This window comes from Enoplosus armatus, chromosome 12, assembly GCF_043641665.1.
Source record: "Enoplosus armatus isolate fEnoArm2 chromosome 12, fEnoArm2.hap1, whole genome shotgun sequence".
Classification (NCBI taxonomy): Eukaryota; Metazoa; Chordata; class Actinopteri; order Centrarchiformes; family Enoplosidae; genus Enoplosus; species Enoplosus armatus.
The window spans coordinates 7,661,548-7,686,469 of NC_092191.1; the positions used below are offsets into that span (position 1 = coordinate 7,661,548).

The window sequence follows — 24,922 nt, forward strand, 5'->3', positions numbered from 1 at the left end:
AGTTGAGCCACATTCATTAATACAAGGGTAATTTTGCCCATTTTTCCTCCCTGGAACCTCTTACTACAAGGCCTGAAGTGAACCAACAAACAGACAAACAAAAAAAACCCATTTACCAGCACGTTCTGGCCATCTACAATAAATAAATGGTTCTAATCAGAGTGCTATAATACACACACCCGTTCTGACTTTAGATATGTGCAAATGTATCACTGGTGTCCATGGATGGCCAAGGCCTTAAGACACACCAGTAGACAGAAATACATATCATCAGGCGCAAGAGGATCCCAAAGCAAAGCGGACTGAGCTGTGTACTGAGGGTCTGGAGGGCCAGGAGACCACTGGGAGCTGTGGACCGGAGAGCTTGCGGTGCTGACGTCCAGCTGGCAGTGAGAGCGCTTAGGGCCGATGGAATCTGAAAGCACAAACACACACAGGCTTTAGTTCATGAAGAGACAATACACACATACACAATATAACAGAAAATTTACGAATGCAATTCCTTAGATCTTAAGAAAATGCTCGCGTGGAATTTATCTATAGTATCTTACATAAACATTTGTAAAGTTGCTGTCACTGTAGAGCAAAGATATACGCACATTAGGGCTGTCACTTTTTATTTGAAATTCAAACTGCTTTTTGAACTTCAGAAAAAAAAGAAAAAAATCAGAAAATGATCTGTTTGAATTCAAAACTCATAAAAATGTAATATCCTAATGTCCGTCAGAAGACCATTGTTCTTCTCTTTAATATCACAAAATGGAGAAAACTAGTGAGCTGTGCTCAACAGATAATCATGACACCACACCATCTGAGAAGTAATGTGAGGAAACAGATTAGATTAGATTTAGATTAGATTTGATGCCACAGATGACAGAGTTGTGGTTTGTTGACTTTTATAAAATGCAATTTCCTTACAGTAAAGTTATCTTGTCACTCAAGTGAGGAAGAGGAGGCACCATGAATGAATTAAATAATTCTACGACCCAGTTTAGGTATATATTACATGGGGTGCATTCAAATTCGTTTGAACATGTTAGTTCTCATTGGTTCAAACTTGATTTTTTTTTAAAGTGACAGCCCTAAACCACATCCAAAAAACATCTTTAGCAGGTGCTTAATAAAGCAGGAGATAGAAAATCGGCACACTGTTTTATAATCCAATAATAAATTCAATGATCTACCGCTGCTACGTTTTGATCTGATATGGATCTTCACTCGACAAACACCTGCCACTTGAAAATGCATTTATGGTCACTGTGAGCTGCAGCCAGTGGCTTTAGAGAATGAAAATGACGTTGGTGTAATGACGTTTTTGTGCTGAAGATTTATGTATGCTGCAGCAACAGATAAAGGTGACACCAGTTTCATAACGTATTATGGAAACAGACGTGTGTGCTCCTAATGCAGCTTGAATTGTCAAAAGAAGCAGGCTGTACAACACACAGGAGCAAAAACCAAATGTTTATCCATAGTGATGGGATGCTCTAAATGCGTTTATGGAATAATACCGATTTTTTAATTCTGCAAAAACATGTAAAACTAATATTAGTGAAAAATTATGTACTTAAATATATTTTGATTGAAAGGTGTATTAGTTTTTACTGGTGGACTTATTCTCTCTGCGCTCTGTACAGTGATACAATATAAAACAATGTCACACAGATCTAATAACACATAAGAGAGTGAACCTGGACTTTATCGGCAATCAATGCCTGAGGATAATGAACTGGAGTCGACCCAGGCGTATATCATGACTTTAATGTGGTTAGTGGAAATGGAGGACTGGAGTAATACAAATATTGATCAATGTGAGCTAATAAACAGCAGGATTTGCAGTGATAAATTACTAATGAAGCGTAAGTTATCGTCAGAGTCGGCGGAGGTCATCGACCGCTCGAGTACCTGGTGAACTGTTTGCTGTCTTCATGGACCTCCATCTCTCGGCTCTTAAACTCGTTCAGCTCCTTACGGATAGCAGCCTGAGGGGCAGAAAAAGCACACACACACACACACACACAAGATGATATAAATGCACCTAAGAGGACAAGGCTACCTGCACCCTGATTATGAAGGTGATGCAAATTAAAGTCTTTGATGGTTCAGTGTTTTGGATTCAGGGCGGACATTGAGAGTAGAGGCTATTATTTCTGAGTGCTGTGTAGTTCTACACATCAACAGCAGAGGGCAGGCTTGATGTGGAAACTGCCCTCCTGCACACTGCGGGGGACTTTCTCCTTCTATGAGGAGGTTTTATAAAGACATGGAAGACTTATATTCTTTCTGTATCAACACGTGTATCATTACTGTACAAAACATCAAGTACAACAAAAGTATATAGTGCAGATTTTTGGTCTGGGGCTGTTTTTCAGGGTTTAGTTTGGGCTCAACCACTGAGCTCCAATCAAGAGAAACCTTAATGCTTCAGTATACAACGATATTTTAGACAATAGTGTTCCTCTGACTTTGTGGCAATAGTTTGTGTATGTTTCTTGTTTGAATATGACAATACACCAGGGGAGGTCCACAAAAAGAAGGTTTTCTGAGTTTGATGTGGAAAAACTCGACCAGCCTGCACAGAGCCTTGACATCAACTCCATCCAACTCCTTAGGGATGAAGTGGAACGCTGACTGTGAGCCAGACCTTATTGCCCAACATCAGTGCCCAACCTTGCTAATGCTCTTGTGGCTGAATGGGAGCATATCCCTGCAGCCAACATTTTGTGGAAATTTTAGCATCAGATTAATGCCCAAGGTTTTAGAATTAAGTGTTCAACAATCACATATGAGTGTAAAGTTCAGGTGTCCACATAGTTTTGTATACTTTGACACACTTTAACCACCTGTAGTTCACTTTCATTTTCAGGCTGATATGAAGCTTAATGTTATGCAACATGCAAGGCTAGACAGTGACAGGTTGAGCTGATAACATAATGACGAAAAACAGTCAATCAAACTGAAAATCAAGATTTTACAATGTGGTATCAACTGTAGCACCTTGTCAGCGGGAGTAAGTCGTGTCCAGGGTTTGTCTGCCCGTCTGTCATAATCCTTGGCGTCCGTTACCTCCACATACTCATTAAAACGCAGAATCCTGCGAGCGACGAGCTCTGCCACTGTAGGCCTCACACTCAGCTACACACACACAAATAGAAAGAGGAAGAGAAATTAGACAACAACCATCAAAATTCAGGTTCCCAAGTTTTAAGTTATACTGAAGTCTAACATACTGTATATGCCTATGTTCTTATGTTTCTTTTTACTACTGTACCCTGTACTGATTATTTCAAAACTTTCAAGGAAGCAAATGTTATTGTTTAATCACACTAAAGTAACAGAAAACGCCCAACTTCTCAGCTGAAAGACAAGTTTCAGTTCCACCAGTGTCCACTAGATGGCAACACACTATATTTCTGCCTCCTTAAGTGACTCATACCAAAACATATTAGCAGCTAAATATAAACTCACTGTGTTCTTTCTGTTCCCTTATGTGTGTATGTGTGTGTGTGGTTGGTGTTTACAGTACCTTTCTGGAGAGTCTCCTTTTAATCTCTTGCTTGGCTTCTTGCTCCTCTGTTTCATTCTTTTCTGCATGCAGAGAACAACAGAGTAATTTCACACCTTCTGTGACTGCAACAAGCCTCTGCTTCTACTTATAACAGCAAGATGTAATTTGCAATATTAAAGCGTGTCCATGGTTATGTAGCATGTGATTGCCTTAACATAAACGAAAGCAAAAAGGGGAAAATTATGTCTTTTGATTTCTTCAAGAGACAGAATTTATCCTCTGAGTTGAATTCTCTCTCATTCTCTCTTGTGTTGTCTTCATGGATGTACACTATCTATATACAGTACTTGTGTAAACAACTTGTGGGTTACTTGGCCTGGGATGCTGGTAAACTCCTTGACCTCTAGTGGTCCCATTAAAGATTGAAATAGAAGCCGTCTGGGCTTCTATTTCAATCTTTAAACCAGTCACCTCACTCTTCTTTCACATAATCACTGTGTAGAACTACTTTTCTTTCTTTCCTTCTTTTCTTCCTAAATGAAAAAGTCACAATAAATCTCAGTCTTCTTGGTCTTTGTGCTGTAAACATAGGCTTTGTTTTACCTGCGTCATGACCAGACTGAGGTTGTGTGACACATTAAAGTATCAATATCTCCAGATGGATGACATGCACTTAAGTTGCAAACCAACTTATTGCAAAATCTGGGTGCAAAGGTACACACATCCTAACATGGCCTGCAACGTTTTTGCTACAATTTTAACAAGACACTTCAACTGCCATGTCAGTAGATCAGTATCACAACACCAGTCAGTGAAAGTGAAGGTTCGTTCTGGCAGTTTAACAGCTGTTGCATATTTATTGTGTTTAGTTACAGCCTCAAAGAACTGAAAGTTTCCATTCCTGTACATACTGAAGCCACAAAAGGATGAAGTTGGTCACAAACAATGTTCGGATAACTTATTTTGTAGTCATGTTATACTGTTATTGTATTTGGATTATGACCGTTCAGCTTTGTTGGTGCAGATATACCACCTATGTATTAGATGATATCTGAGTTTTAATTTTAATTTCCTGTGTCATATCCACTGGATACAAACTGGTGGTTGTGGGCTGTTATTGCTATTATTTTCCACTTAGCATAAAGTAACAGATATTGCATAACTGCTCAGTCTTTAGTCGTAGAAAAAGCAGTTTGAACTGGTTCAGGTAGGCCACGAGCAAAACGACTGAAATTAAAATACCCAAAGCTTAAATACCTCTTTTAAACCTCTGAAATGCAAAGTTGGCACAAAAAGTGAGCCAGCAAACCCTCTGGCTGAATGATTTAAGTCCTGCTTGGTAGCATGACTTACACATTTTATTGACTATTTAATAATTATCAGGGCGAGTGTGTAGTGTGTGTATTGTGAACAATTCAGCCTAACTAACTGACCAGAACTAACTTAACTTTCATTAATGTGGTGACCAAAGTAAGGAGAAAAAAAATCCACAAGTGTCCATGAACTCCAGTCTGTAAAATAATGTAGACCTCAGTGTGACCAACCACATCAGTCCAGTCCAGTAACTCATAAATTAGACAGACATATCTGTCTCATCTATCTGATTAATGAGACACACAAGGTCGTATCTGGCATCTATCTGTTGCTGCCACTTAATAAATTGGACAGCTGGAACACTGCAATACCTGTTATAACCAGGAACATCTATTCTCTTGCTGAGATATGGAACTTAATGTTGGACAGACACATAATATTGTTGTTGCAGGACCTAAGTGGACCATCTCTTTGAGCGAAGAATAACACTAACTCACGCACTAATTTCAAGTTTAAGAGATAAGAGTAACCACTGGTGAACACATCCTCAACATCTATCAGGTGAGTTGGTGCAACACTGTTAGCATGCTTTTGTGAAGTGTGAATAAAAATGAGGCAAGTTTGGACACTAAAGTAGCAGCAACGGCACTCATATTTCCATTTCCGTTTCTAAACATCATGTATCACATCACCCCTCAGTTTAATAGAGTATTCCAGAAACTTACGCTTAAGGATGTTTCTCTGCTCCAGCTCCTCTGTGGTGGGTCTTTGGCTCAGACGCCTGAAAAGAGAAAACACATACTTTTCTACAACACAACAACAAGAATTATCACAGTAACATTTGTGTGTTTGTTATTTTTTTTATTTTACACCCTTTTTTGTTTTTAATCCAAAGGCTGCTTGCTGCCAGCCTTTCAGCCTCATCTGGTAGAAAAGACCAAACTAAACTTCAGCACATATTTTTACAGTGCATCATTTGTACCAGTTCACCGCCCACAACTACAACACCATAACAATTAACAATCTGTTATTACCCCACAGCTCCGCCAAATCTATGATAAAAATTCACACCTAGCTAGATTTTCACAGCATGTTGTGTGTGTGTGTGTGTACCTCACTAGTTTGCTGCCTATCTGCTGGCGGAGCTCATGCCTCTCTGTCAACGAGCTCCGTGGCAGAATATTTTTCTCCTCCAGCTCTTTCTTGCTGGGTCGGTTCCCCAGCTTGATGTTCAGGGTGTCTCGGCGGCGGATCTTAATGGCCAGAGCGCCTGGAACAGAGAAGCAACAGGGAGAACTAGTCACAGGCTATAATAATGAAGCATCAATGAAGCAAATGAGGCATCTAAAAATCTAAAAAACAACATCAACATGGCATCTAGCGGATACAGTAGGTGCATTTTAATAACAAACATTACTACAAAGGTGAGTCATACTGCATTAAATGTTGGTTGGCAGCATTTGTTTGTTTTTGACGTGTCAGTTGTCAAAGCAACAGTAGCTGAAAGTAAGAGGCCAAATCATCTGTGCTCAAGCTGGTGTATCAGTAAAAGATAATTCAAAGATGTCCCCTGAATGTTCTTCATATATTTCTAACATTAAAAACCCAGCTGGGAGCTTAATACGTACACCTATCTCATATAGCATTGCGCCTCTTTTGACGTTCATAACAGCGTGACTTTGTGTCTTGCTGTGAGCAGTCCTTTCCATTTCATCTGGATAGCGATGAGATCTGGGGACTGTGCGGGCTACAAAAGAAATGAAAACTCACCATGTTCCTGCAACCATTCAGTGATGATACATTTCTTGTGACATGATGCATTTGTATGCTGCTGGTAAGGGTCTGTGAGTGCGTGTAAGAGTACCCATATCGAAATTATGTTTAGATATGTATCAATAAGTGTCATTTGCATTTTTTGCTTGTTCTGGTGTTTCTCCTTTGAACTCTACGATCTACAAGCTGTTCTCGTCAACAGAGTAAAATTGATTTAATATATCATGACCTCAAAAATTGTGGACGTGTTCCCAACTTTGAGAAATAAACATTAGGGTGTGTGAAATCAGGACCGCGATCTTTCACTTTCGAGAAAAGGGGCAGACCACAAAAGGTCAATAGCTAATGGCAGTCAGCCGTTTGGGAGACAACTGAACCCTAAGTGATACTTAAAATGCTGATTTATACCACAAGTACAGGACGGACCTAATGAACTCAGTGTACTCTAAAGAGCATGCACTGTGTCAAATGTAAATAAAAACCTAGAGCTGCTTGTTCCTTCCAGTTTTTAGCCAACATTTGAAACCATTGACAAAAGCATATTCTTAATGAAATCTAAAATGTTCTGCTGGCTGGCTTTTTCCTGTGGATCTGCATTACTGTGTGATGGGTTGCAAAACTAATGCCGTACTGGTTGTGTACTCGTCTTCCTCCTCATCTTCTTCCTCCTCGTCGCGATACAGGATTGGTCCGTCAGAGTCAGAGTCACTGGTTTGGCTGTCTCTCGGCCTATCGGGGATCACCGTCACCTCGGCATGCTCCGTGTTCACATTGAGGCCCTGTGGCTTTTCAGATTGCTCTGTTGGTCTGCAGGAAACAATGATGAGTGACACGAGGATGCTGTTGAGTGCACACACTTGTTGAAATAGAGATCTGTAAAGCTGTATCCACCAAATGTTAATATTTTATGTTACTGTTTATTTAAATGACGAATAATTTCAGCGCTTCAGACATGTAATGGACGACATACAGAGAAGACAAACATAAGGAATATTTCACTAACTCTCATGTCCTTACTACATTTTTACCTCGGGCTGTTCTCCACAGCAGACTTTGTTTCTCCTTCCTTCTTTTCTTCTTCTCCTCCCTTCCCTCCCGTTCTCCCCTGTTTCTCCTTCTGTGAGCTGCTGTCCGTCTCTTCCTCTGTGAAGGAAGTGTCCTCTGTAGCAGTGTTGATATGAGGAGACTGGACTGTGGGTTCAATAGTCTCCCCACCTGCAGAAGAGGCCTTGGGAGCAGATTTAGACTCCAGACCAGGTTGAGTTCCCTCTGTTTCATTGCCTGAGGCTTTGGAAGAGGCAGGGGGTGAGGATTTTAACTCCCTGGGTTGGCCAGGAGTCTCTGCGGAGGCCTTTTGAGGTACAGAGGAAGAGGTGGGAGTGTCTGATTTCCGGTTGGACCTTGCATCTGTCCCGCCAGTCTGTGCTGCAGCGCCCGAGTCCTTAGACACACGAGAACGAGGGGTAGAGGTGGAGGCAAGGGTGGTTTTTGCTGTACATCCGGTCTTCTTCGGATGGGATGATTTGGCTGAGGAGAAGCAGGAGCAAGAAAAAGATAGTAAATTAGGCTTTTTCTTCCCTCCAGGTGCTCCAGTTTCCTCCCACTGAAGACATGCAGGTTACATAAACAAAAACTCTTAAACGTCTGTAGGTGTGAATGCAGTTCAATCAACACAAATTCTATGTCTAGTGTCACATTTAGGCATCTATTTTGTAGTCAAAAATATCATACCATGTTTTCCTTAAATATATTAATATTTTTATTATTATTAAAAAGGAAGAAAAAAATGACTTTGGGAAATATCACAAATGCTCCTTTTTGTCAAAGCCAGCTGGGAGAAGAGCCTGCAGGCTGACCCCTGGCTGGGAAACGAGAAAAAGTTAACAAACTTGCGCTGTAGCAAATAAGTCATGGGCAGACAGCGTGTTGTGAGCAGTAGTACTGAAGAGTAAGGACCACACCAACAACTAAACAGACTGAAGTGACATTTGCAGAAAAGTTTACATGCTGTTTGATGCGCGGCAGCTGAACAGCTCATCAGCTATCTAACCTGCAAACGGATGTGCCTGCAACAGTGAATGTTTGTTTGGTGGCTCTTTCAACAACCAAGGTGCAGGACAAGACGTGAGTTCATGTTTGTATGTTATATAAGAAGGAGACTTAAACAGGAAAGCTAATGTGGGTTATTGTTCAAAGTCTGAAGCTCTTGTGTTGTAAAACAGACTGCTGTCTGACTGTTAGTCAGTATGTCTGTCTAATAGTCTATGATTGAATGCTGACATTACTGCTTAAAATATGGTTTAAAATGAAACAATTTGATTGGCTGTATGGAAGTACTTAATCCATTAATTAATCTTTTGATTGTTTAGGCTATACAATGCTAGAAATTGTGAAATGTTTCCAGCCGAAAGTCCCAAACCCCAAAATATTCACATTGACTATGTTCTGTCATAGACTAATCAATGAATAGACTCATTGTTTCAGCCCTAATCTACAGTATATATGCATTCCACGATTTATCTGGTTTGAAGCAGTAAGAAACTGCTCTATTAGAAAATGCTGGCAGGCATAATCTTTCAGTATATGAATATCTATAATCAGACCTTTAAAATTGTGACAAATACAGAATACCTAAAGGTATTACTGACTGAAATAGTCCTTTAAATGTCTGTGAAGTATCTTTGTGTGCTTATAAAAGCAGCCTGAGGAAAAACATGTACTCCAAATGTTAAAACACTAATGAAACATCTTTTGTCCCACTTCTCCGATAACTCAACAAAAAATAAACAGAGGCCTTCAGAAAAGATTGCGTAAACATCACATGCAATATTCTGGGCTTTCACCATGCTGTAGGTTAAAGAAGTGACACACAAACACACACACACTGAATGAAGGGTGATGACCATGCTCTCTCATCATGCAATCAATCACAACCACATGAGCTTGTCAGAGCTCATTTTAAAAAGGCCTCTCTCTCTCTCTCTCTCTCTCACACAGTTGTACTGTAGAAGCGTTTACAAAGCTGGACAAATACATCTTCACTTCTGCTTTCTCAGAAAACAGAGAGAGATAGATCATAAATGAAACACTTCTTCAGTTACTCACTTGACTGGAAATCTCTTCTAACGAGGAAAGGACACTATCAAGAGGGAGAACATGGAAATACTATTTTGTAGCCACTTGACTTGACTAACACTTCAAATAGAGTGTACATGTAGCCATGGTTTACAGATGCAGCGGGCTTCATAGTGAGTCTTCTCTCCCTTCAAACAGCAACACAAGCACATTTTCCATGCAGGGAGACACATGCAGGCAAGAACATCGACCGGAAAAATGGCTTCAGTCCTAACGAGCTGAACTTACCAATCCCTCGACTAGTGTTGTTAGTGCTCCGCGGGTTAGCTTTAGCTTGAGTGGATGAGCCTGTCTTGCCTGTGGTTTTAGCTGTCTTTTTAGTCCCAGAGGCACCGTCTCTGTGCCTAGTTGTGGCTGCAGTGCCACCCACAGGTTTGGAAGAGGCGGGCAGAGTGGCACTTTGCTGTTTTTTAGCTTGAGTGTCTCGAGGTCGCAACTGGTTAGCCCGGGTGAGAGGTTTAGTATCACACCTCTCTGAGCAGAGCAGAGGAAGCAGGAAGGAAAGGTATGACATTTAGAGGTTAAAATAGAGCTGGAAAGATACGCAAGATAAAAGACACATTTGTGCATACAGATGCACAAATGGACATGCAGACAAGCCACGAAAGAGATACTGAAAGATAAGAGTGAGTGAGTTGGATGGAGATGATGATGAGAGATGACTCTTTTATTTAGGCTTGTATCAAAATGAATGATGTTTAAGGCTTAGGATATAACAGATAAAATGTACCCATTAACCTTCCCCATCCTCCACTGTGAAGGCATGTGTGTTCTGCTACTATATTTGCAGTTTGTTGCCTGGGCCTTTCAGATTATGGATAAATGAACAAACAAATGGCTCCTAGTTCAATGCTAACAGGGTTGAGATGAGAACAGCACAACACTTAAGCAGCATCAGACAGGAGAACGGTGGCCTGTCTCCAGAGGGAGAGGGAGGCATTAGGAGATGGCTACTTCTCTGTTCAGACTGTGAATGCCTGCTGCAGGCTGATATAATGGGAATATCTATCTGAGCACATTACACCAGGTCAGAGATCCCACAGAGGATTCAATGTCAGCCAGAAAGCTGCTGCTGATACAAATGCATTCCACGACCGAGAGGAAAAGACTTCAAAGCAGCCAACAGCTAAAAAAAGCAGTAATGTTTAGATCTAGCATATAAAATGGAGTTGCTGAAGGGCTGTAAAAATGCCCCACGTTCCCGAGCAACACGATATATTAATAGACAATTACTATTACATTTGTTCACCCAAATTGATTTAAGGATTATCTTTGTTGCCTACTGGAAACAGTAATACTATTGTGGATTCAGAATATCTCCATGTTCCAGCACTTGAAGCACAACATCTATATGCTTGAGGCGTAAAATATTTTCATGATCATTTAAGATGAAACTGTAGAGACAGAGCCTCTTTGTAACTAAGTTTTTTCTTGTAATTTTTTGTCTTTTGCCCTCTGAGTATCTTTTTCCCCTTATTTTGTCCTTCTCTGTGTAGATACGACAATTTCTTCATTCCACAAACACTGTACCTATATCTCTGTGGTGGCTTTTACGTTGTATAATTTATGCTTAATCCAAAGTGTGGTCCCTGAGATAATTGTGTCAGTGTTCACACAGTAACAATTAGCCACATTTAAAAGAAAATGGAAGTTTATCACATTCAAGACCAAGACAAACCCCTCAATAACTTTAATTCTCATTAAAGTTTATAAGATGCCAGTGAGAAACTATCATCCCAGGTCTAAAGTCTCAACTAGAACAGAGATCCAAAAGTTAAAGACTTCAGTCCTAGATTACAGGTCACAGTGCAACAAAAGCTCATGTTAGACCCAGTAACTGATCAAGAAGTTACCTGTTTTGTCCTCAGTGCTGACGGGCCCGGTGGCCTGTTCCTCCAGCGTGGTTTCTGGTGACTCAATATGAACTTTGACCTCCTCTGATGTCACACTGGATGTGGCATGGCCATTCAAATTTTCACTGTTGATTGTTTCATCTACAGGAGAGAAAAAACAGTTGCTGTAACTGAAATCCTCTTCTTTCCAGTAATGGTCAGTTGCTCAAAAGCAGTTGAAGGAAGAGCTCAACTTTGTATTTTGTAAGACTGTGAGAGGTGGAGGAACATTATCAATGCCTAATGCCCTAAAAGGGGCAAAGAAACATGTGAATGAATGTTCAGACAAACCTTGGTCAACGATGAGAACTCCTTTCCTGATGAGCTCCTCCCTTGTTTGTCTGATGGAGATTTTTCTCTCTAGAACTGAAAGATGAACAAGATCGAGGTCAGCGTATGATTCAGCAGGGGAATTTTATTTTCTCTTCCTGCACAGAAATTTACAAAGGCATTGCACAACATCTATATTCCTCTTCTTATTGCGAAAACGAAAACTAAGCTGTCATCCTGCTGCAACCTAACTGCTGTTTGTCTCTGAAACCTCTTGAGAATGGGATCATGAGGAATCAATCTGCCTGGTTCAAAATGACATCTGTACACAGCTGAGTCACTGAATAAGCATGCTCATGTTAGAGCTTAAAAGAATAGTCAAAACAAATAATCTGCAACTGTTGGATGGATAATAAACATTTCCCGATTTCAACCTCTCAAATGTGAAGATTTGCTACTTTTCTTTGACTATGAGTACTGCACAAGTACAGCCAGTAATGCAGTTGAAGCCTGTGAGTGAGGACAAAGGAGGAAACATTTAACACTCTCAGGGTTCAGAGGTTCAGCCACTGAATCTCTACTAGCTCCAGGTGTGATGCACTCTAGCAGCACCTGGCCTCTCACCTCAAAAAAATTTACTTGTGGAAAGAGAAACTTGATACAATGATCTTTTTTTCTTCACACCTGGACAGTAGCCTGAAACCAACTAGACGGGCAAGGAGGCATGAAACCTCCATACAGATAGATAATGGAGAAAGGATCAGATAAACCTGGCTGCCGTGAAAGAGTTTTGTATTTACTTCTGTCCCTTTTTATTTCCCTGCCACCACTTCAGGAATGAATCAATGAGAGCCACAAACAAACTGTTCACTCTGCTCCTTTTAAAGCACTTCTGGGAGCGACACTGCTCCTGTTCACTTCACTTAATGTTCAGCACAAACCCCCAAAAAATGCAAGCCATGATGTTGTATAGACACTTGATTGAGGGGAGCAAATCAGAAGCCACTCTTCACTTGTTCATACGTCGTTAAAATACATACGCAAATGCAAACACACACACACATACAAGACGTTGTACCTTTAGAAATATCCTGGAACTTGTCGCTGGTCTTCTTCTTCCTCCACTTCCAGGGTTTGAACAGTTTTCCTAGTGACGAGAGCTTGCCTCGCTGCTGCCGTGATGCAGGAGCATTCTGGGTATTGGTGGCGCTGTCCACCACCACGTCACAGCTGGCCAGGGATGATGATTTCTCCAACCCATCAACTAGAAAACACACATGCAAAAACACAAAAATAGAACATAAAAATCTTGTGATACATTGAGATAGAACACATCTATTGATATATAACATCATATAAATAAGGGACTTAAAGTAAACGTTAAGTATTCTGGTGTTAGCTAATGCTGGACTTCTACATCTGTTCTGTTCTGACTCATTTATACTGCAAAACACTGACCAGTTTCATTATTTCATCATTGACAGTCAAATACTATAGGTTATTAGGGTAAGTAAAAGCTAAAAAAGGCTAGGAACTATTGTCATGGACCATATCACCGTACATTGCTGCATCAAACACTTTACGACTCAGCTGTCAACGGCTAAGCAGGAATATTATTTCTAACTCTGTCTCTGTACAGTATTTGCAGTGTGTAAGCTTGTGTGTGTGTCTTGGCCAGATCCCTGTCCTTCCACAACTCCTCCTCTTCCTGTTGAAAGATTAGAAGTGCTGTGAACTCTCTGGAATACTGCAGAGTAGGACAGTGTGTGGATGGTGTGTGTGCCGGAAAGAGCGGTGGTGTGTGATACCTCAGATTCAAGCAGAGGAAGGTTTTGTTTTTTTCAGCTACATAACATCTACTGCTGAATCACTTGAGCCTCCTGACTGTAGGAAGCCAAGCAGGGATAAAAAGTTTATCATTTCTGCATACAAACCTTAAGTAATTTTCCCCCTGAATCTCATAATTTGTGCCCTGAAATTGCTAAATGAATTCCTTCAAAGCAATATCAAGTAGTAGCTCGGAACTGAAGTTAGTTGTTGTGGCTGGTCTGGTCAGTTAGGGAGGAGCACCCAGTGTTAGCTGTGTTTTAGAGTGCAGGTGCCCTCAAATGACTGAACTCAAACTAATATTGTTAATAGAGTCCCCAGCCGATATTTCAGTCCTATAACATTGTAGGACTCACGATGGACAGTTTAAAAAAGTATCAAAATAGATGCAGAAGAACCAGAGATATCCCATGCATTCTTCTTCCTTGTCAAAACTACACATTACCCACACCTACATTACCCACAATGCAACCTGGCCATCAACAGTTCAGGTGTGTTATGCTCTTAGCAGCTAATGTAGCCTCGAGCCGCTAGCCTCAAGCAGAAATGAGGAGCGGGCTGCACATGTCTGGTAAACTCCACACCTCCAGATTTGTTTTCAATTTCAGCCCCAACCGACGCTGACTTTTAATTACTGTACACAAAAATGTTATTTATGTGCACAAAATTACTTATTACGTAGTAATTACTTACCAAATATTTTACTCCTGGTACCTGCAGGGGTCCATTCTATGCTGACCACTGAGACTAAATATCCTTTTCAAAATCTACGCTTTCTTTCTTTAGATGCATAAAAGGTTATTCCACTGTATTTGCATAAAGCAAACCTACAAATGTAGGATTTTAAAAGGGGATGTCCCATTTTGCACAATTGTATGTATTGATTTTTTTGATCATTTGATTAAATTCTTTGTTTAATTCTACTGATCTATCTATCAAAAATGATTATCCCTACCATACTACACTGACTGGCTCCGTATGTCTGTATGCATCCTTTTGTGTGTGTATGTGTGTGCTCAAAATTTCATTGGCAGTTTTAACAAGTACTGTACATTTAATCAAAATACACAAGGAAAGAAAATCCCCATGCCTGATGGAATAATAACTACAACACTGTCAATTATCATTATCTGTCTGTGTATGTAGACATGCTGACCAGCCCTCATCTCTTCTACACACACACACACACCACCACCACCACCATTATCATCCAGGAAAATATCAGAGAGCGAGATTTCATCCATGCTGTGAGCACATGCACACAAACAATTATGTGACTGAATCTGAATCTGTTTGCTGTGGACACTGATGATGGGTAAAAATATCAACAAAACTGCATACAGACCAACTGACCCTCCTCAATAACCAGTGACAGAAACATAATAAAGGTTGGTTGAAAAGGCAACAGTGCAGTGTTTTCTCAATTCTATTTAAGAGGCTTATGCAGCAGCATAGTCAGCAAAAGAAATCTCCCAGATTTCACTCAGACCAAAGCTGAAGTTGGCCGGATGAATATCCAGGATGATATTCAGCACATTTAACAATACAGGAATTGTTAGGTAGGTAGCCCTTTGCCCAGTCACACCAAAAGCATTGTTCGTAAGTAAAAAGAATGAACTTTAGAACTTATCTGTAATCATGTCTGTAAAAAAATCTGGTGGAGCAAATCCATATCCTAACCTTCAGCCCAATTGAAAACGATCAATACCCTGTTGATTGGTTGGCTCTCACCAGCGCTTACTCGATGTTGGGGACACATCTGGTGCTCAATACGCCTCACTGATGGACATCAGCTGAAACTGATGAGCATAAACAGCCTCTGACTGCTGCTTACTGGTGATGGCAGATCAATGTACTTTTTCAGTTATAGCATACTCTAATACATCAAATGTAAAGATAATGTTTAAAGCATTTGGTGCAAGTTGCCAAGAAACAGATGTTTAAATTATTAGGTGGGACTCCAATATTGAAAAGCAATAGGATGCAATTACTTCAGCACTTTCCTTTTGTTAAAGTATGCATTGTAAAATCACAGCATGACATAAAACTTTGCAGGTAAGATTCTCACCTTATGACCCTGACTGCTGAGGGATGTAGCAAAAAAAAAGTGCACATACACAACAACGCAATTAAGAGCACAAAAACCAAAAGCGAAGACATGGAAAAGTGCAGTGCAGAGCCCAGTACGTGCTGTCCCCAGACACCAATTTAGTTTTCTCCCTCGCATACACATATACATCCACACACACACTCTCATTTCCTGTTCCTGTGTTGATATCAAATCACAACAATAGGGGCATTTCAGCAGCTGCTTTGTGCTGCTAATGATGGGAAAATCAGTAACAGCGATTATCATCAACATTAGCGCAACTATTAAACCTCTAGTGGGAACCAAATAGGGACAATGGACGGACTCATTACTTGCAGAGAAGGGAGAAAGAAAGAGAAAGGAAAGAGAAACAACAGAGAGGAGTGAAAGAATGATTATTGTTGAATTTAGAAAACAATAGGAATAGAAAAAGAGAAAGGGATGAACTGAACTGACAAGTTCGAGTCTTCTGACGGCGATAGGTGGTTTGTAGGAAGTCATCTTTATCAATAGATATCTGCTTCATCTCTATTGAACAAATCCTTGTATTGGTATGACAACCTGATTCAATGAAACCAGACAGATGACTTGTTTGAGCTCCTCTGCCATTTTCATTCTTACAAATTAATCATACAGGACAAAAAGATACTTCAAAAAAAAGGGAAGACTTGAGACTCAAGTTCAATATTTACGTTATGGAGGGGTGCTGCTGCTTGAAAATCTTTGGGAACCACTGCTCTAGACCCCCCAAAAACTGAGACTGACCTCCCAAAAAGAACGACAGCATCAGTGCCCCAAAAAAAATGCACGTTTTTGTTCAAGTGACAAAGTTGTTATGACGGAAACAAAGGAGGAAGTCAGGTGACGTTGTTACAGAGCGACAAAGTCCATGTAGGGAGGAGGTCGGGGTGGATGGAGGGGTCAATAAAACATCAGACTTTAACACATGAGACCGCAGTTTGTTTCCAGTTTCCAACCAACAGTCAACTTTTTTAAACATGACCACAATCGTTCCTTAACCTTAACTATTAATTAATTATTGTAACCATGGCGACGAAGGTACCCCAACCTTAACAAAGTACTTCTTTTAACCCAGACTATGATCTTTCCCTAAATCTAATCAATTATTTTTTGTGCCTAAACTTAACCAAACTCTAACCACAGCGTGGGTGATTTGTTGAACTACAAGGCAAAACCATGTTAACCCCACCCTACCCCCCGACATATAAATACAGAGGTCAACTGTCAGCAACAAAGGAAGTGACAGCATGAACCACTATCAGACTTGTACTCTACAACATGACAAATGAAATCAGATACACTGTAAACTGTAAGTCCTACAAGAAAGATGAAATGAGGGCAATTCAGGGCTTTAGTTTATTAATCTGCTGATTAATACAACAGTATTGTTTAAGTAAGCCTGGGTCAATTATGAAAATTAAAATCCATTCATTACACACAAGAACTGCAAACGTTTGCAGTTTTACAGCAATCCTGCATTTCAGGCAAGACAGAGCCGTCCAAGAAAAACAATGGATTTTTACCAAAATAATACTGACTACAGCTTTATAATTACATTGACGTGGCTTAAACGCACCTCAGGTTAACTCAGAGATGTTATTACACATCACAGGTGCTGACTCCGTGATTCCACAGTGGATTTTTATTTTAAACAGATGACTCACTGTTATCACGCTAGAAGGGTGAGTCAGGATTTGGATATACAGCAGCTGTGGAAATCGGAAACACAACTTGAGACACAACAGACATCTAAATGAAGCAATCGCACATAGAACTTGTTCAGTGAAATTCAATTATTGTTCCAATTACACTAAATGTGAATTATGTTAAACTGGTTTCACAGTTGTTCATGTTTTCTATATTATGGGAGGCATATATTGTCTGGCATAACATTGAAGGGTTAAATTGGCGATGTATTGTGACAAAGCCAGCATGTTTTTTTCAGATGTTATAGCAGGAACATGTATTGAGGAGGAGGGGAAAGGGAGAGGCTTCCTTCCTTCACTGCAAGTCACCGGGGAGGGAAGAACCGGACGTCACGGACAGAGGAAGAGGGATGGAGGGGTAAAAGAGAGACAAAAGAGAGGAGAAGAGAAGACAGAGGAAGACGGGAAGAAGTGGAAACTGAGATGGGGAAAAAGAAAATGTGGGAAAGAGGAGGGAATTAACGGAAAAGGAAAGAAGGAGAAAACAAGGCAACAAGGGGTGTTGGATGAGAGCGTAGGGTGGGGCGGCACTGGGCATTAGCTGCAGTTTTAACACTTGGGTCATTTCTTCCACATCTTTCTCCAATGTAGGCCAGACAAGCACAGCACTGCTTAACTCAAGATAGTGAACTCTTGACCCACAATACAGCCCAGTAGAGCTTATAGATCACCATTATAGCCTCAGGTTCCTATGCATGTTGGCTTAAGTGTGCTACAAAACAATTTAGGTTTTACTCTAAATGCTGACAGCGTCATAAAAAAGTCCAGCTCTGTTTTCATCCGGAGTCCTTCGTCGCTTCCTGTACCTCACTGCCTTAAAGCGTTCCCATAAAAAAATGTGAACAAATGTGAAATGTTTACTTTTATGGCTCACAGGCAGACTGGGAACTACAGATGGCAAGAAATAACTATTTGTAAGCATGGAGGTACAGCACTTTCTCGCACACTCCTGTGATGTCACTGGAAATACTGAGGTACAGCAGGTGAAGTTTATGTTATGTAGACTCATATTTTATCTAAGGCTTTATGTCACTCTATGTAGCTTCATCAGAGAAAACAAACTTTTGATGCATCCACACATTTGTTATTTCAGTAGCTAGTACCTTCAGTAGTTTTTGTAGCCGTTTTCAGTTGGGTTTGTGTTACAATTTGCCTGAATGTATACAGCCTCTGCTATTTTTGACTACATACACCTGAACAAACTCTGTGTGTATGATGAGTGATGTTTCCATTAGTCACGCTGGTATATAAAATACAGTCAGAAATTAGCTAAATTCTTTGATATTTAAAGTTCACTCTTAATCTTGGACTCGTCGTCCAACAGGAGAAATCTCACCACAAAGGCCACTCAGTAGCTGTTTGAGAGCTTTCGCTTTGTACTGCAGGTGTGAAGCAACCCTTGATTTGACATGAAACCTGCATGACTCTCAGTCACTGAGATAAGAGAGCTGAGGAGTCTAGAGCTGAAAATAATTGGTCAATAATTAAGCCGATCAACAGAAAAAAATATTGGCAACTATTTTGATAATCGGTTAATCGTTTCAATCATTTTTCAAGCAAAAATGCCAAACATTTGACGGTTAAAGTGTTGGATTTTCTGTTTTTCTTTCTCTCATGTGATAATATCTATATTTATGTATCTCTCAATCAACAGAAAAATCTTTTAAGTCTTTTTCAAGGACAAGTTCTCTGGTCCCACAATAATAATTAGCTGCACCCTTAGGGAGAACTCCAGCACTACTTCTTCTTGGACAAAATCTAAATATTGAGCTTTGCAACTGTCAAACCTCATCTGTGAGTGATGACATTTCCTGTGAAGCCTATGAGTAGGCCCACTTGTTGACTTAGTCATGATGTTGTCTTGGTTAATTAGGTTCCTTACTGTGAAATGAATGTAAATCTACTGAGCTAGACGGGCTTCATATAGCCCCCTGCTCATTATCTGGTCTCTTCTAGGAAAAACAACAGGGTTAAAAACTAAGCTGCTCTCCTTCAGTTCAGTTTGACTCGCGTCAAACAGGCTGCTAAATACATAAACTCACATCAAACAGTGCGCTTCATTAGCCAGCAGCAACAAAGCAGCCTTATAAACAACTCTTTGGTTACACAACAGCTTTAACACTGGCTATTTCACTACTTTACAACAGTTGGGTAACACAAGCAGCGATAAATTTAGAAACAGAGACACTGAGTATAGTGTTGCAAGAGCGTTTGAATTAATTTAAACACCAACGTTGACAGTTACATCTCGTTAGCTAACTTCCTATTAGCATGAAACCATTTAGCGCTTTGTTTATGTTGAACTGTGAGGAAGTTTCGATAAATTACCCGACAGAAATGTTCAAGAAAGAAAGCAAAAAAGTGAGCAGACATCCTGAATAAAGATAGCGGAATGTGTGTGTGAGAGAGAGAAGAGGGAGTGAGCGCACACACACGCACACACACACACGCACTCACCGCTCGCAGTGTGAGACACGGCAGACACAGCAGTCTGACCCATATTCAGCTTCTCCGGAGCACCGGGCCGAACCGAGCCCCCCCCCCCTCCCCAACAAAACTCCCACGATCACGGCCTTCTATCACCGCGAAAATCCCGCCCGCAGCCGCCGAGTGAGTTCATTTCACACACACAAACACACACACACACACACACACAAAAGAAGTTTCAGACCGTGATGGCTGAGTCGCTGGAAACTAGGTTCACTGACTGACTGGGTCGCTACTACGTCGTAACTTCCCCTCCCACCTCTTCTTCCTCCTCCCGCGAGCAGCTGAAGAATGCCTCTCATTCCTCCAGTCAGATTAAAGGCGCTGCTGAGGTCAAAGGGTGGAGGGGTCTGACACCTTCAGACACTAGTTTACACTGGCCAAGACAACTTAATAATGGTACATTCACTCAGGTACTGTACTTAAGTAAGTACTGTTTTGAGGTGCTTGTACTCAGTGGTGGTAAAAGTATTCTTTACTTAGAAGAAGCAATACCACAGTGTAAAAATACTGTGTTACAAGTAAAAGTCCTGCATTCAAAATCTTACTTAAGTAAAAGTATTAGCATCTAAATATACCTAAAGTACCAAAATGGCATAATGACATGAACAATATATATTACTGGATCATAATTAGTGATGCATTAATGTATAAGAGTCACTTTAATGTTGCAGCTGGTAAGGGTGGGGCTAATTTCAGCTACTTTATTTACTGCTGGGTAGCTTAATGTATAATAATACTTCATAATCACAATAATAAATAGTCGATTTATATTTTGTATAACAATCTGAACCTGCAAGGTAATTTGTCAAATAAATCTATGTCCATTTTATGTTACTTTATACTTATACTACATTTCAGATGAATATTTTACGTCATATCAAATCATATGATGAGTTTATAGAATACAACACATTCCAGTGGTTTCCAACCATTTTGGTTGTTTAATTTCTAATAGCTTTTAAAGAGCAAGTATGATTGTGTGTGTGCAGACCATAGACTATATAGTCTGTGGTGCAGACCTGGATATCACAGAGATCCACAAATAGACCTAACTCCTTATCCCAGGAAGCAGGGAGAGATAAGACGAGATGGTGGGATGATGGCTGTCAGGGTAAAAGGTATGATGCAATTCAAGTAGATTAGAGCTGCAACAAACAATTATTTTCATTATCAATTAATCTGTAGATTATTTTCTCAATTCATTCTTTGGACGATAACATTTTATGAGCATCAACGTTTCCCAAAGCCCACGATGATGCCATCAAATAGCTTATTTTGTTCCAACACCAGTCCAAAATGCATACTTAGTTTATTATCATAAAAGAAACCTCCCTTGATTTGCCTTAATTGAACAACAAAAAAATAAATGAATCAACCATTTCGATTTTGTTTTGAAGTCATTTATCAGGCTCATACAGCTTCTCAAATGTGAGGATTTGCTGCTTTTCTCTGTTTTATATCATTATAATTTGAGTGTTTTTGGGCTCTTTAGTCAGACAATAAGTAATCTGAAAAAGTTACCTTGTGCTCTGCTAACCTGTAATCTGCTTTTTTCACTATTTTGTGACAGTTTACAGGCTAAATGATGAGAGTGACAGAGACAATAATGATTAGTTATAGCACTTGTATGATGTGTGGTGTGCTATATGGTATGGCACAGCATAGAATTTAACCAATATTGTATATTATATAATTGCTTGTCGACATAATTAAAAGTCCTCCCCGGCCACAATTCCACAATATATATTTTGACATTTAAGCCTTCATTTATAAATTATGATTCGAAAAGTCTAACTTTAGCTGAGTTTCCTTTAATGTTGAATAGGCAGAGTGCAGCCGTCATATAGAACTGAAAAGAAAGAAAGAGGAACTTCATTAGCTTCACTGTCACTTTGTCTAACCGTTGGTTTAAAGGAATTCCACCAAGACAACAATAAAATTACAAATTTCTGGATTGAAAGTTAAAGATATATGTGGGATCAGGCTTGGGAATCGACAAACCCCAGTGTGGCACAATGTATCAAGCTTACAGTCCATAATGAAAACATGAGCTTACAGTCTCTGTGGCTCCAGAGGAGGGTCAGTGCAGTAATCTCTACTCCAGAGGCGATTTATTTTGAAAAAAGGAGATGGCAGTGAAACCTGAATCCAGCTCTGAGAGGGTCAAAGGGGAGCAAATTAGTCAACGTTCTTAATCGTCTGATAGTAGGACAGAGAAATAATATGTGTTTAATATTAGACGAATATGAGCTCACACCACTTCTCACTGACAACTGAGCCAAACACTCCCTCCTGAGACTCTCAATGTGTGGGTCAACTACAGTGTAATGTAGTGTGACATGTGTGTATGTGTGTGTCTGTGTGTGTGTGTGTGTGTGTGAGAGAGAGAGAGAGAGAGAGAGAGCTTTATCTGTCATCACTGTCAACAAAGTGTGTGTTGAGACGTTTCAGGTCCCAGCTAGACAGAATTGAGCGGGTCAGACAGCAGTCAGAACACATACACACACACACACACACACACACACACCGCGTGACATTGCCAAATAAAACTTGCCTGATCTGGAAGTGAAATGATTAAGGCCAAGACTGCCATCTAGTGTTTGATTAAGGCCAAGACTGCCATCAAGTGTTTACTACACAACTCAAATGACTGCTCCTCAGGTTAACTAGGAGACTAAAGATGATTTGTTGAAGTAATTCTTGTTCATTCTTATTGTAAAACCATTGTTTCTGGTTCTCCATGTCACTGTTGTACACCCCTCCTTTTCTCCCCTAAGTCATTAAAGGGTAAGAACAGTCTTAGCATGTATATAATCACATAAGAGAGGTACATTGCTGCAATAGGAAAAATAAAGCCAGCAGCGAATTCCAAACAAAACAAATGTGGCATAAAACGTGTATTTGGCTCCTGCAGCACTGTGTGCAGACCGAAGTTGTTAATATTTTTGCACAGCCTCATTCACCACCTCTTAATACTGTCACCTGACTCATCTGTAACCTGTCAACAATATCATAAGATTTGCTGCATTTTCTTTACATGTGCACTCGAGCATGGCTGATTTAAATCTTCTCATCCCAACGTGACTCGCAAGATCATTAAACATAAATATCTTGAGTGTACTTTATCTACTCAGCAGTTTGAGAACCTTTGCAAAGACTCAAAACACAGTTTTATTTGTAGTATACAATAATGCACGCCTAATGCACATTCACACCGAGAAGCTGTCAATCAGATGGAAGTGGATAATTGAAGAGGTGGGAGGACAAAGACAGGACAGGAGGATGGTTGTACTTAGTGAAGTTAACAGAGGAAAGTGACTGCGTTAGCACTGACAGGGAGGTAATGTCATCAACTTGATGTATCTGCAACCTATACTGTATTTGTTGGAGGCTACACATGTGTTAAAGGACAGTGGAAAATAATGTTGTGATGACACAGAAAAAGGCACCTGTCACCAGGTGTACTGACCCAGCCCTGTTTATGCTCAGTGCATTTACATACAAGACAGATCAACACAGAGCCCGGGGGAGTAGTCACAATCAGTGGGTCAAAATGGCCACATAATGTAACCTGATTGCTTCTTTCATTAGCACCAAACAGACAGAAAGTATGGGGGGTTTGAGATTTTGAGACATTGATGTTTTTATTGTATGTTTTTATGTTCAAGTCTGTGTGTGTTCTGTGTTTCTGGCTGTAGGACAAATTTCCCCTTGGGGTTGGGATTGAAGCAATGTCATTTTTTCTTGCACATTACAGTTCACAGTCCATCTGCCTCAAAACACAATTTTCTCCTGTAATGATTATGATGCACCATGTGACCACGGATCCACTCAGTTATTACACATATTGACACACAGGCCTTAGACCTGAATTAGAACATGACTTCCACATTAGACGAGACTTCCACTATTCAATAGAATCTTATTTCCCATGCATTCAGTATTCCTTATATTAACTGTATTTTAAGATATTGCCTGATGACAAAAAATCAAGTGTGTGTATGTGTGAAAGAGACAGACAGACAGACAGACAGACATGAAGTCAAGAAAGTCAAAACTTGTCAACAGAAAACCCAAAGATAAAGATAACATGTTTGACCGTGACCGTATCTTTTCTTTGGAAACTTCTGGCCACAAACTCACTATTGACCCTTGGCTGCTTCAAACTTGTTATTCCTCTGTGTCAATTACTGACCAAACAAATGCAGGGAAAAGCTCCCTCTGGATTTAGCTTAAATCAATCTGATGCTTTTACTGTAAATCTGTGCAAGAATACAATAAGTCAAGAGGACACCCCTTTGGGTATGGGAATTTGTGTGTGGCAAGGTGACACTTTTCAGGAACTGGGTCCTGTTTATCCTGACACTAAATAACGGAGATCAACTGAGGGAGGCTGACCTTTCCATTGACCGGAACAGCAAAAGGAAAGACAGGAGAGGTGGAGGAAGAGGAGGTCCAGAAGAAAGGAAAGGAGTCATCAAATATTAAGTAGTAGCCTCAGCGGAACAAGGGGGTAATAATTGTTTAAGTGCTACTTTTCAGAGCCTTTCTCCCCTCCCCTTGATTTATTTATTAAACTAAATTTCTGCCAGGGCACAGCCTCAAAATATTGTCATAGCCAAAAGGACAGGGAATACACGCACATGTGTGCGTGTCGTTGGGCTCATTTGCTAAAAGGATTTTGTGCATTCATGACTAAAAGGAGCACTCTCATTACAAGTTGCCTATGTTACAGTTCTGTGTGGTTGCACCCTTACATGCATAGATCCAAACTGGTTTAAGTGTGTGAAGTTACACCCGTGGCTTTTCCATGTTATGGAGCAGCTAACCTTTTCCAGAGTCAGGGACCGGACATCTCTGTACTATAACAGTCTGCACCAAACTGTCATAACAGTCT

General features: G+C 40.2%; 1 protein-coding gene across 2 annotated transcripts in view; it reads right to left on the reverse strand.

The window, feature by feature from the left end:
* Positions 1-1,792: 1,792 nt before the first annotated feature.
* The window catches only part of phactr2 (phosphatase and actin regulator 2), a 33,845-nt gene continuing 10,715 nt past the window's right edge, over positions 1,793-24,922 (reverse strand). The window contains exons 2-12 of one of the 2 annotated variants that reach the window (XM_070916218.1): positions 12,971-13,156; positions 11,914-11,988; positions 11,584-11,724; positions 9,959-10,204; positions 7,624-8,122; positions 7,227-7,402; positions 5,936-6,092; positions 5,548-5,603; positions 3,527-3,588; positions 2,998-3,135; positions 1,793-1,982 (exon numbers count right to left, since the gene is read on the reverse strand). In XM_070916218.1, coding sequence (XP_070772319.1) covers positions 1,887-1,982; positions 2,998-3,135; positions 3,527-3,588; positions 5,548-5,603; positions 5,936-6,092; positions 7,227-7,402; positions 7,624-8,122; positions 9,959-10,204; positions 11,584-11,724; positions 11,914-11,988; positions 12,971-13,156 — 1,832 coding nt within the window. In that variant the 3' untranslated portion in view covers positions 1,793-1,886. Of the gene's footprint in view, positions 1,983-2,997; positions 3,136-3,526; positions 3,589-5,547; positions 5,604-5,935; positions 6,093-7,226; positions 7,403-7,623; positions 8,123-9,958; positions 10,205-11,583; positions 11,725-11,913; positions 11,989-12,970; positions 13,157-19,992; positions 20,037-24,922 lie in introns of those variants that run through there. The other variant, XM_070916217.1, reaches the window with a different exon arrangement.